Genomic DNA, 14,411 nt, shown 5'->3' on the forward strand with positions numbered 1-14,411 from the left:
CATAAAAAATATGAACTGAAAATACCACTGGGCATCACAAACTAAGAAACACACATCACTAGCTGTGAGACTTGAACTTCAACATGTATACATTTGTCTCAATGCAGTAATAGAGGGTGCAAGAGTAACAGGTTGCACTAGCTATTATGGTAATAGCAAATTATTAGCATACACTCTCAAGCAAGTCGTGTATGTACACCTTCCAGACACTCCTCCATGTCAGCCTAGGCCTCCCTAGAAGAAGGAATTTCCAGTTATGTCATGTCAAGCTATGCTACAATTTTAGATTTTGGCCTAATTTTTTAGCATAGTACTTCCAGCACCCTGAGTCCACTTTAAAAAACTGTGAGGAGAACCGAAGATACAATATAGGACATGAAAAAGACGAGGGAAGGAAAGGACATGGGCAGGCGGGCTGGACACAATGGCATGCTTTGTGAAGTGAATTCTGATTATTTTTAATGCTGTTTCATTTGTTTAATTTTACTTGTTTATCATCTGTAGAATGGCAGACAGGATCAACACATTAGCATGTAAGTACTTTGCAATATGTATACACACGCACACACTCCATTCCCTCATTCCCAACATTCTCAGTGCAATTCTTCTCACATTAAAACATCAGGAAATCTGTGCAACTCCCACGTATCTCATAGCTGACTGAAGCAGAGTGTTTGCAAGACAATATCCAGAGTTACAGGTAAGTAACTTTTTCCTTCCCATTTCCAGCATGAAATATACACTGTGTCCTTACGGGTGGCTATAGCCATCCATGAGCTCCTGCATGACTTTGAGGCCAAACGAGGCATCAGTTCTGGTGTCTGTAACATTGTTTGATTGAATGTACAGATGAGCATAACTTGGTCTCAAGCCTCTTAATCAGAGAAATGTTTCACATCAAAGTATCAATGGATATATGTGCCCTGGTGAATGTATTCTATCACTCGCCAAGAAATAGGCTCATGTGGCTATTTGTAAGATAAGACACCACATTGAAAGGATAAGCCAAACACAAAATTATATGCAATAAAGATAACATCACCTTTAAAACCTGTTTGGTGGACATTATTTCTCAAAAGTGTCTGCAGCCATAACGATGATGTGCTCCTATAATGTAACTACATGTTGAAAAAGTAAAATGACAGTACATCTACCACCAAATGAAGTGGTGGCTATCATTACTATAGCGGGCGCAGTGGCACCTGGACCAATGGATGAAGCCACCGAAGTCATCTGCGGCGTTCCTCAAGGCTCCTCGCTCAGTCCAACCCTCTTCAACGTCTACATGAGCCCCCTCGCAGACATCGCACGCCAGCACAACCTCAACATCATCTCCTACGCCGACGACACCCAGCTCATTCTCTCCCTCACCAACGACCCCGCCACCGCCAGAGCCAACCTTCACGAAGGGATGAAAGAGGTAGCTGAATGGATGAAGAACAGCCGCCTGAAACTGAACTCGGACAAGACGGAAGTCCTCATCCTGGGATCTTCACCCTCCGCCTGGGACGACTCCTGGTGGCCCCCCGCCCTAGGCAGCACACCCAAACCAACAGACCACGCACGCAACCTGGGCTTCATCCTGGACTCCTCCCTCTCCATGACCAGACAAGTCAACGCCGTCTCCTCGTCGCGCTTCAACATCCTGCGCATGCTACGTAAGATCTTCCGATGGATCCCCACCGAGACCAGGAAGACGGTCACCCAGGCCCTCGTCACCAGCCGTCTGGACTACGGCAACTCCCTCTACGCCGGAACCACCGCCAAACTCCAGAAGAGTCTCCAGCGGATCCAGAACGCCTCAGCACGACTCATCCTGGACATCCCCCGTCGGAGCCACATCTCCGGACACCTGAGAGACCTGCACTGGCTCCCGGTCAACAAGAGAATCATCTTCCGACTCCTCACCCACGCACACAAAGCCCTACAGAGCCAATGCCCAGGATACCTCAACAGCCGCCTCAACTTCTACGCTACCAAACGCCAACTTCGATCGACCGGCCACGCCCTCGCCGCCGTCCCCCGCATCCGAAGAGCCACCACAGGGGGACGGTCCTTCTCCTACCTCGCCGCCAAGACATGGAACTCCCTCCCGACCCACCTCCGCCTGACCCAGGACCACCTCGCCTTCAGGAAGCAACTCAAGACCTGGCTGTTCGAGCAGTAGCGGACCCCCCTCCTCCAGCGCCTTGAGACTCTCTTGGTGAGTAGTGCGCTATATAAATGCTTTGATTGATTGATTGATTGATGAGAGGGACTCTCATTTTCACACTGACAAGGGGTTTGGGGGACCATTCTCCCTACTTCCACTTGGTTGAAAGCAACCCTGGCTACTCCACTACATAAAGTGTCTAATGTATTCTTCTCTTGTGCACAGTAAAGAATGCTCAGAAAAGCAGAGCAGATGGCTCTTGGGAGGTTACTGAGAGACTTTTAAATCATATCTCTCATTTGTGAGCTGGAGGAAGTGCTTAATTAGTAAAAAATAATAAATGTCAGGGCCCTCGCCAGCTTGCACCCCCATTGCCCCTGCTAGCTCCGCCACTGCGTTATTTAAATTAATTCTTACAAATGTAATTACACAGCGAAAATTTAAATTAATCACTGGTGATGTGTTCGATTATATAAAACAATATTTAGCCTGACTTTTTGACAAGCATAGTAATCTTCAATCCTAGCACGGGTACCTGAAGTGTGCCTAGTAAAAGAATCTTGACAAACATTTATACTTTTACCACAAAGGATGAAGAAGAAAAAGAACAAGGTAAAATAATGACCAATACTGTGCTATACAAATTATGAATTTACAATTTGAGTAGCAAATCAAAACTTTCCTTAGTCTGCTAGTTGTTCTAACATACTATGGCTGTGCTTCTCATTTATTGCACAGTCCTTACAGGAGGTTGGGTAACCACCATATACCTGAAGAATAGTATACATGTTGTGACAGGGTGCACAGGAGCCATTGAATTGTATACGAATTGAAAAGTAAACACCGTTTTCAAATGTATAACAAATAGAAACAACATGTCATGTAACTTTTGACTTCAAAAGATTGAGGATAAAAATTATATTCTAGAGAGCCCGGTATACGACTGAATACCATAATCCTACCGATTGGGCTTGGCATATTAGGACATTTCCTGGTGTTCTTATAGCCTGTCCATACTAACAGGAAATTCCCTGAGGCAGAACATATACCAATAGACAACTAAAAAACCCTCCAACTAGTTCTGGCTTTTTTTTAACTCTTCAAGGCCTAGTATTACCAGTTCTTTCAGCAATTCCTTGAAGTATATGTAGAATGGTCTTTTTCTCTGCCCAAAGGAATATTGCTCTCTCACTTCATACACTAAATCATAGAGGTATTGTTTAGGAACAGTTTTTAACTTCAGCGCGTTTTTAAATGCTATAATCCGGGCTCAAAATACAAGCCAGACCTGTTGGCTTTGCCAGTGCTTCTTTTACTTGCGGAGAACTGCTACTTGTCCTTGTGTTTGACTAGTGATTCAGCTTTTAATACCCAATAAAGATTCCATTAAGATATGTTCTGGTCTATCGAACACCAGCTCGCGATGCGAAATTAACTAATGCCCACCGAAAAAGGTGAACATTCATTGCACATTTAGAAAATGGCTTTTTTATTGTTTAACAACAGCACTGAAGCTTTGCATACCGGCTAAAATTGAAATGAAATTGGTTCATTTTAAACAGCATGGCCGTATTAAAATTCCACTGTGAATTATTCAAACAACAAAAAGGCTTATTAATGCTTGAGTGACGCAGCCGCGGCCTGTAAAATGGCAGATACCGGCGCCGAGGATTTCTGCCTCAGATGAACATCAAACCATTATTTTCAATGGAAAAGGATTACAGACAGTAAAAACCGCTTTGCCAAACATGAAAATATTTAATTTTACTGCTGTATCTAAAAAAAACGGATGTCTGTCATCAGCGAATAAAATGCAATGCGTTCTCCAGAGCAAAATAAATATACAGACACCACGTTGCTGTGATGTGACTTCCATGGACTGCTACGGTAATGAAGACATCTGTAGAGGTGGCGGGAAGAATCACTCCTTTAATGTTAAAAAGCCTATATGTTCAGTGGGAGGATCTAAAAACTGATGAAGTCAGTTTAATACAAAACAATGAAGAAGTAACTTAGCATAAAGTATGGCGGCTCTAGGCTCATGGCGGCCCTGGGCATGGAGCGTAGGTAGGGGGCCGCGGAAGAGGGGGTCTGGGCGGGGCAGAGCGCGGAGGTCAGTGAAGAGGGGGGTCAGGGTGTTTGGAAGTGGAACAGAGCCGGAGGCCGTCAAATCCCTGCCAGGGGCCGCCACGCAAATATGTATCCATCCACAGAGGATTATTATATTAAGGATATATAATGGCCTGGTGGCCCCTGGGGTTTGGCTGCCCTGTGCAGGTGCACAGCTTGCACATGCCTAAGGCCGCCCCTGCATAAAGTGATTCAATTAAAAACTCTGAGCTATTCGAGCCAGGGCAGTGGTTCCCAAGCTGTCCTTGCTGTTAGCCATTGACGGGCAACCAATGAGAACTTTTGTCTTACTTCTAATCTACACCCTTCTCTGAGCAATCAGAAGGCAGCATGTACATGAATGGGCAACTGCCAGCCAATGAAAGCCGAAAGCTGTCAAATTCCTTCAAGACACCCAGACCACTCCCTTTTCTTGCGGACGAGGGGTGGCCTTTGATTTGATTTCCAAACGGGAAGCTCATGGGCTTGAGTTGTTAAGCTGGGTAGGGCTTTGGGGACATTTTTCCTAAAAGTACAAATGTCAGTGTCCCTAATGCTTACCGACCTATACGCACCTGATAGGATTTCATTTATACCACTTCCGAGGTACCAAAAAACATGCTTAGACATGGCCAAGCCTTATCTAACATACCAGAAGAACAATCTCACCTCGTGAGGAGGGGGTGGGGCATTGTAGGGGCAGGGGCTCATGCCAAGAAGTCCATACCGGGCACTTTTGACCCATACCCCGCCCCCGAATCCCCGTCCCCCACAAAAAAAGCTTTCTGAGGCTGGTGTCATGTCCTAGGGTGTTTTAACACCACTTAATGGAGGTAGAAGTTCAAAGCCTCAGAAAACGAGCTAGAAAACCATTTACAGTGACTACCAGCTTGTTATCCTGCCACTGTGTGATATCTATGCATAGGAGGTAAATTTCGTTCTGCTTGCAGAATTTGCGGAGAGCGCGAAAATGTCAAAACTTTCGCAATCTGCAGCGAAACATTGCGCACGCGGTAGCAACTTACCGGGTCCCTTCGTTCGCCGACAAGTTTTCCTATCCGTTCACGTGCGCCACAAGATGTTAGATTGTTGGTAGCCGGTCGCGCTATCCCGCGCGAGTTTGCGATCGCGAACACGTCATTCGACCCGGAACAAGAAATAAGCATCGGGAGCAAGATGGCCGCGCCCATTAGCGACCACATGGGCAAGTTGGAGATAAATATCCCCGCGGGCATGCAATAACACATTGCGAACGGGAGGGAAAAGCAATATTCGCGAACGTTTTGCGTGCTCGCGGAGATTTTGAGCAATTTTGCGATAATTTACGAAAGGCAATTTTGCAAATTCCGCCCACCCTAGTGATATCAGATGCTCAACAGGAGACCGTGTGAACAGAGCAGATATTGTGTGTCGCACCATGTGAGTTGGCAGGTATGTAACAATGTTTTATGTCATTCAAGGGTGCAGCAATAGCAGAAACCAGGCTTTGCTTCCGTGCCGCCACAAACCTGCTCTCAATGGAAGGATCAGCCCTCTAAAACTGACATCCTGTTCCAAATGGCATAAGCCTTCGGACACAGGCTTTTATAACCCTCAAATCAAGGCCCATGTAACAAGGTATTGTCCACACCTATTACAGATGTGGGCATGGGTGTTATGTGGAACACACTAACTCCATGATAGGCAACTGTCGCACTGATTTGCCTGGACTTAGCTCGATGAAATATGTTTTTAACTAATATTGCGCGATACTGCAAATCAATTTGATTCTTGATGCTTTAGAGATTTCCACTTTCCACTGTTCATGGGTTGTTGTCATTCTAGAGGATTAGAAGCAATTCCTTCCATGTACAATTACTTTTTAAAATCATCTTCGTATTGCTGTCTAAAAGATATTACTTTTTAAATAAAAATGGGATGCCTGCTCGTTCGTTACTTAGTAACAAATATTGCTTCTTCATTTTTTAGGGCACAATGGGGTTAGATTAAGTGCTTCATCAGGACATAGCTCAGACCTGAGCATAATGAAAATATTAAAGTATGGGTTGATCTACACAAGCGGGCATGCAGATCTCATTGTTAGCCCCTCAGCGGTGTTCGTGGGTGTGTGAAGATGCTGCCTGCAGTAAGACACCACGCTCTCTACACGTAGGGGCACATTTACTAACATATCACACAGCACAGCAAGGTACATTGTTGCGCTGTGCGGTAGGGAAAGGGCAGGATTGCACCTTACTAAATAATATACAGCACGTTCCTGTCATTTTCCAGCGCTGCTGCACTCGGTGCAGCCTAGCGCCAAAACAGGCACCATAGCACCATGGTGCAAGGGTGCCTGCGCTGTAAGCATGTTTGTTTTTGTGAAGGAAAGGACGTCTTTCTGCACAAAACCAATCCTGAGAGGCATATTCCTCTTTCTATGTGTACTGCAGGTGCTGCACAACCTACACAAATATGTCCCTTGGTTTTAAAATCTCGCAGTGTGTGTCTAGTTTACAGACTTTAGCGTTTTTCAATGCGAAGAGCAGTATTTACTGGCGGAAGAATGCATATGACTACAAATTGTGCGCAAGAGCTCTTCAAAGGAATCCTGTAAACGCTTTAAGTGGTAAATCATACCCTGAATTATTTATAAAACACTTAGTGGGCACATTTGAGTCTATGAGTTTGTCTTGAACATCTCCGGTGTGGTAGAACTGCTGCGCTTCAAAGAAAAATGTCTGCGCCAGGGGAATGTTCAAATAGATGCTATTAACAATTAGAGTACATCTGGTTAATCTACCCAAGTCAATTACTAATATAATAACATCTATTATTCCATGCTGTAAAGCCGCCAGATACAAAACAAGCATGCAAACCAATCTCCTAACAGAAATATCATGCAAGCAGCTTTAAATGGGGAATCTATTGAGATATATCTCATTTCCTGTAGGCACCTGGTGATTCTCCCGGGCTCGGTCAAACAAATGTGGGTGTATAGAAGATATGAGGGCGAAACAATCTGAATGCACAAACCTTGACTTTTTGTTGATGGTGGTAGATCTGCCAAGCAATGTGGACGTGCATTGCGCACCACTTTCCAGGCTTCTGCAAATCACAGAAAATGCAATATTTACAAGACAATCCAGTGAAATGGCTTTCATCCCTCTATATTCATCAGATGTTCTGACCATTTATTCTCCTGCTCCCAAATACAGGCAGATAGTTTACATACATTAATGCCCAGAATAACAAGGGTCACCAAAACAACTACCTTAGCATGGCACTACCTTGCTGACTCTACACATTTAACTACATTCCTCCCCTCCATTTCTGAATCTCACGTGTGTAAGTTAACATTTTTTAACCCCTTGGGCGTGGCCGCGATTCTGCGCTTGTGAGGTACATTCCGATCGCGGGTGTGGTCATAACGGCCGGGCGCCGTCATCAGCACATGAGCACTGTGTGCCATGACGGCTCGTGGCCGTCATCAGCATGGAAGGGGTTAAGGGGTGAACAAAACACCCATGTAAAGGAATCTTTCATTAGCTTTCCAGTGCATAGAACATTTGAATCTCAACTTTATACAGATCACATACTGTGATGTTTTCCCAATTTTCACAGATATAGATCTATTCCTAGTGTGATCAAATCACAATTATTTGACAAATAGTAGTTACTAATCGCATATTTTAGAAAACAAGCAATACCCTATATTTTGAAGACGTGATGAAGTACAAAGCAGACAGATCAAAATGTTGCATCAGCTCCAGTCTCAATTTATTTTTGGTTTGCAGTGTATCTAACATCTAAAAGTGTGACCCAGCTGTTGCAAACGGTAAACATCTATTAGAACGCAGGCATTACATTGTAATGCCTATACTACGCATTCTTTAAAATGCATATGCCATTACAACACATGTGCCATTGCAACGCAAATATATTTGTTGAAAACATCTTAACATTGAAAGGTTTAGGATAAGGATCTGGAATTTTTCAACTCATAATATTCAGTTTTGAGACCTGGCTTAGTAGTCCTCTTGTTTGCAACAAGTATACAATATGTTAGCCGAAGACTTTGCATACAAAATCGGTCACATTTCAATGTATTCTACTTCTGTATTCAAGTTGCCTCAGAGATTTTGTGGTAATTCCCTGTGTGAAGCGTTCCATGTTATTAACAAAACTAGTTCTAATAAGTAACATTTTGCCCCTGGGAGACAAAAACAAGTAGCAGGAGAAACGCATGAAAGAACATCTTACCCTTAACATGGGCCTGAACGGATCAGCCAGCTGCGGAAGAGAAAATGACAGATTGGTTACATGCCTGTCACTCAGACAATTGCTTTCATTAACAAACTCATACTGCAGCATGGTGATGGGGAAATTGAAATATTAGCATTTTGCGCTCAAATGAAGCCCTTCCACAGATCAATTAGCCCGCTTCCACGAAGTGAGATCCAAGCTCCCTGGCCCTGTGACCATTGTACATTAGTGTTGACAAGCAACCAAACATCTCTGATAAAGGAAGTGTGTGCCCTCCAGCCATCTTTTCTCATTTCATTACAGAACAGGAGATTCACTAATCGAATGAAATGGAACAAGGAGTCTGTCGGGAAGTGTTTTCCATTCCCATCATGCCTTTTCTCTCCGTTTCCCTTTTCGCTACCTGTTCGTGCCAACGCTAGTCATGCTGGTAGCCAGGTTTCATCAGCCAAAGTGATTGAATGACATTGGCCAAATGGACACGACTGGTGCTGCCAACTCGGACCAGCTGGTGTTTTGATTCATTCAAATGACTGTTATGGGCATCAAAGAGTGGCTTGTGAAATCTAAAAAGACAAGAGAGGCACGCCAGCTGTTCGTCAATCCTATGGGTTCGATCTTGTTGGCCCAAATGGTGAGGAAGTTTTTGTTGTCGATGTTGCTGCTATAATAAAATTAGACATTTTTGGCAAGAGTGGTGTCTCTAATTGTTTCATATTTATTGCAGCCGCCGGGTTTACAGGAATGGCCCTATCTTTCTTGGTAGCTCTGAGATGGTAAGAAATAAAATATCAGGATAAAGTTTTGACTAGCGACTCCGTAGTCAAATGGAGGGACAAGAAAGCAGATCATTGGTGAGGAGAAATTCTCTCTAGTAAGAGGAATCAGCATGGTCCCCAATATAACGTGGAGTCTGTAAGCAGTGACGGAGATGTAAGAACCTGAAGATCTATGCTGGTTTAAGGATTGTAGTACGGAATATCGAATGCGGAATATCAACATGAAAGAGTATAGTGACGACAAGATCGAGAGACAAACAAACACAAGGTAAGTTTCTATGCATTTCCTACACCTAACTCAACTATACATACCTTGGTGATATATATATATATATATATATTCCACCGCTTGGCTCACTTTCCCTTCGCTAGGCGCTCCTTGATTCTCGGTCGCGTTTCTCCTGCGGTTGAGCCAACCGCTGCAAATTATCACAGGATCTCCCGGTCCCGGGGAGGAATGGAGTCGCTGAAAGACGGCACTGACACGCTTCTTTCAATAAAGGTGATTTATTTCATCAATCCATGTGGGGGATTTGGCAACAAAAAGAAACCAACGCGTTTCGACAGCGTCCGCTGTCTTGATCACGGTCAGTTTGGGAAGTGAAGCTTGCAGTTTTATGAAACAAACAAAACAATTTGGTTACACCCCTTTGGTCACTGGCACCACCCATACATTTGGGTGTTGTGGGATATGTAGTCCTCATGCAAATCATATTACTTTTTCCCGTGAAAGTTTTTGGGATACATGTCATTTATACATTTAAACATTTAAATTGCTGTTCAATTTGGTTCTGTCCACATTTAAATTGGCAGTTTAAAAGGATGCATGTTATTTGTACATTTGAATTGCTGTTCAATTTAGTTCCGTCCACGTTTAATTTAACAATGGCGATGCATTTTGGTATTATGAGTGTCATGAGAAACCCGTGCATTTTATGGTTCCGCCCTCCAGTGGGTTTGGGCTGTGCCTCTGATAACTGATGTTGGTAATTATTTTACGCCCACCATTGCTAGACATTTTAGAATGTTACCCAACCTATGACCTGCATTTTATGTATTAATAATTAGGCATGACATTTCATATGGGTCCATTAATTTATACAATAGGGCGTGCGAGCACAGTCCTTTGGTCTTTATGTTCGGGTTCTCATTGGCATAATACTGCCCTCTGGTGGGCTGATCAGTCCATTGAAACAGCAGTTTGTTTAATCTGTGAGCATAGTTCAAGTGAAAAAATAAGTGAAGTGGTGAAAAATTAAAATTAATGGGTTACAATTGTTCAGGGTCTGCGGGAAGTTGATAGAGAGTTGTTTAATTAAAGATGTATGTATAGTTCTTCCGACTGATTGAGCCCAAAGGGGGTCATGGTCCTGAAGCTCAGGATATGTTTCGATTCTTTTCGTCGGAGTTCCTTCTCATTGTGTCCACCCCTTATTGAGAGACTTAAGGTTTCAATGCCCCAGAAACGTAGTTTCTTCCAATCTCCTTCGTGATTCAGCTCCATATGTTTTGCGACAGCGTTGCTTCTGTCCTTGTGTACAGTGGCTCTGACGTGCTCTAATATACGTTTCTTTAACTCGCAGATTGTACTGCCTATATATTTGAGCTTGCATGGACATTCAATCATGTACACCGTATTTTTGCTGTTGCACGTGATGCATTCTTTGATTTTCCAGGTTTTGTTGTTGGGCATTGGTATTTCCGTAGTTGGTTTGGCTATTTCGCAGATCTTACAATTGTAACATTTTACAAAACCTTTGGTTTGCAGCCATGATTTCTTGTTGGAGGTTTGGAAGTGACTATGAACCAGTTGGTCCTGCAGATTTTTAGCTCTCCTGTATGTTAGGATGGGGTGGTTACCCATTTTTTTTCCTATTACTGGGTCCAATTGTAAAAGCTTCCAATTTCTTCTTAGTATTTGATTCAGTTGTTTGGTCTCTTGACTGTAATCCGTTATGAACCTGATCGGTTCTTCTTGTGTTGGTTCTGAGATCTCTTTTGGTTTTAGGCAATCTTCCCTTGTTTTTGAATTGGCCTTTTCCCAACATAGTTGAGTTGCTCGTTGATTATATTGTCTCTTGTCAAAGCGTTGCTTGGCGATGTTACTTTGTTTTTGCCATTGTTGCTCCTCACTGCAAATTCTCCTTAAGCGTAAGAATTCCCCATAGGGGATGCTTGTTATGAGTGACTGCTGGTGGAAGCTGGTAGCTTCTAATGTTGAGTTTGTTGCAGTGCTTTTGCGATGAAGGGTGGTTTCCATTAGATTATTTCGTATGTACACTTCCGTGTCTAGGAAAACTGCTGTGTCTTGACTGATGTTGTAGGTGAATTTAATGCCAGGTGTGCTATTGTTTAAAATTTGAAAATATTGCAAAAATTTGTCTTTTCCTCCGTCCCACACAATGAACAGGTCATCTATAAATCTTTTCCAGACTTTGATATGTTGTGTGAACGTTTGTAGATTTATGTTCCATGCCACTGTTTCCTCCCACCAACCCATGGCGGTACAGGCATAATTGGGGCTAAAGGAAAAGCCCATGGCCGCTCCATTCTTTTGTTTGTACATAGTTTCCCCAAACACAAATACATTGTTTTCAAGCAGATATTTAATCATGTCGAGCAGCATGATGTTGTGATGTTGGTAATGGATGTTCCGTTCCTGGAAGGCGCATTGGCATGCCTCAAGACCCATATTGTTGTCTATGTTTGTGTATAATGCAATTACATCCATAGTGATCAGGATGTAATGTGGTTGCCATTGTATTTGTTTCAAATTGCAAAGAAAGTCCGTGGTGTCTTTTATGTAAGACTTTAGAAGCTTCACATGTGGGCTCAGATAGAAGTCTATAAAGTTAGATATGGGCTCCAGTAAGGAACCGTTAGCCGACACAATTGGTCTCCCTGGTGGTTTCGTGGCGTTTTTGTGGATCTTAGGCAGAAAGTATATAGTAGCTGTCTTCGGGAAATCCACTGTCAAATACTTTTTCTCATCAAAGTCTAAGAGTTCTTCTTTTTCCCATTGTGATATCTTTCCGTCCAGTTCTCTCTTCATTTGATCCATTGGATTTTTGTCTATTTTTTCATAATAGTGCAAATTGTTCAGTTGTTCCATCGCCTCAGCAATATAAAGTTTTCGGTCCCATAGCACTATATTCCCGCCTTTGTCGGCCGCTTTGATCTCAAAGGTGTCATTGTTCCGTAATGAGTTTAAGGCTTCTCTTTCACTTTTAGATAGATTATCTTTAGTTTGATTTTTTATTTTGATGTTATATAGGTCGTGAATTACTGCCTCTTGAAACATGTCAATTTTGTTTCCTGGTGCTAGTTGCGGGTAAAACTTGGATTTTGCTTTGAAACCACTCGTTCCGGCTCCCAGTTGTGGTATGGCTGTTTCTAGGCTGATTTCTTGGCCTTCTTGTGCATTTAGATTTAGCACAGTTAAGTATGCTTCCGACTCTTTTGCAAGGAGTATCGATGTTGGTTTGGGCTGATTTTTGGTGATTTTAGGTTTGTTTTTTCTCTCCGCGAAGAACTTTGCAAGCTTAATTTTTCGTATATATAAGTATAGGTCAATTCTTGTTTGGGCCAGGTTAATGCGTGCTTTGGGACAGAAATTAATTCCTTTCTTTAGTAGGGAGATTTCCGCATCCGTGATTTCTTTTCCAGATAGGTTAACTATTTGGAGTTCTTCATCTATTTCCCTCTCTTCTGTTTCATGAGTCTGGTTTCTGTACCCACTTTTTCGCTTGTAACCGTTTCTCCGTCGGCCCCTCCTTGTGTGGATCTGTTGAATCTTGGTTGCCAACCTCTTCCTCTGCCCCTGGCTCGACCGCGTGTATTTCTCTGCGCCCCGTGGTTCTGTTCCCATCTTTGTTGCGATAGGACAAGGCGCATGTCTCCTAAAAAAACCCTCTGTCCGGGGTCTAGATTTGTGTCATCTTCGCTTAAATCTGCTGATGTTAAGGATGCCATACTTGAGGAGGAGCTGGCAATATTGGTTTTGGATGGCCTAAATGAATCATATTTTCGTGCAAACGTAAATATGCGACCTTGCGCATAATCATTGGCGTCCCTTTCGAATTTAGTTTGTTTTCTTTGCCTGACCTCTTCTTCATGTTTTTCAATTTGCTTGTTTAAGTCTTCTTTAAACTTTGTCATTTCTGTATTTAGTTTGATTGAGTCCAGCTCTTTCTCTACTGTTCGCAGTTGTTCTTTTATTTTTTCTAGAGCTATCTCGATATGTTTAACTAGAATTTTTATCAATCCCAGGGAAAACAAACTAAATTCGAAAGGGACGCCAATGATTATGCGCAAGGTCGCATATTTACGTTTGCACGAAAATATGATTCATTTAGGCCATCCAAAACCAATATTGCCAGCTCCTCCTCAAGTATGGCATCCTTAACATCAGCAGATTTAAGCGAAGATGACACAAATCTAGACCCCGGACAGAGGGTTTTTTTAGGAGACATGCGCCTTGTCCTATCGCAACAAAGATGGGAACAGAACCACGGGGCGCAGAGAAATACACGCGGTCGAGCCAGGGGCAGAGGAAGAGGTTGGCAACCAAGATTCAACAGATCCACACAAGGAGGGGCCGACGGAGAAACGGTTACAAGCGAAAAGGTGGGTACAGGCACCAGACTCATGAAACAGAAGAGAGGGAAATAGATGAAGAACTCCAAATAGTTAACCTATCTGGAAAAGAAATCACGGATGCGGAAATCTCCCTACTAAAGAAAGGAATTAATTTCTGTCCCAAAGCACGCATTAACCTGGCCCAAACAAGAATTGACCTATACTTATATATACGAAAAATTAAGCTTGCAAAGTTCTTCGCGGAGAGAAAAAACAAACCTAAAATCACCAAAAATCAGCCCAAACCAACATCGATACTCCTTGCAAAAGAGTCGGAAGCATACTTAACTGTGCTAATTCTAAATGCACAAGAAGGCCAAGAAATCAGCCTAGAAACAGCCATACCACAACTGGGAGCCGGAACAAGTGGTTTCAAAGCAAAATCCAAGTTTTACCCGCAACCAGCACCAGGAAACAAAATTGACATGTTTCAAGAGGCAGTAATTCACGACCTATATAACATCAAAATAAAAAATCAAACTAAAGAT

At 42.9% G+C, this 14,411-nt stretch overlaps 1 protein-coding gene across 5 annotated transcripts in view; it reads right to left on the reverse strand.

Annotated features, from left to right (window-relative positions):
* AUTS2 (activator of transcription and developmental regulator AUTS2) overlaps positions 1–14,411 on the reverse strand; it is a 157,950-nt gene that overhangs the window by 17,003 nt on the left and 126,536 nt on the right. For all 5 annotated transcript variants that reach the window (XM_086954584.1, XM_086954585.1, XM_086954582.1 and 2 more), the window contains 2 exons: positions 8,504–8,533; positions 7,277–7,348 (listed from right to left, as the gene is read on the reverse strand). In XM_086954584.1, the coding sequence (XP_086810710.1) occupies positions 7,277–7,348; positions 8,504–8,533 (102 nt within the window). The remainder of the gene's footprint in view (positions 1–7,276; positions 7,349–8,503; positions 8,534–14,411) is intronic.

Source organism: Lissotriton vulgaris, chromosome 2_1 (assembly GCF_964263255.1).
Source record: "Lissotriton vulgaris chromosome 2_1, aLisVul1.2, whole genome shotgun sequence".
NCBI lineage: Eukaryota > Metazoa > Chordata > Amphibia > Caudata > Salamandridae > Lissotriton > Lissotriton vulgaris.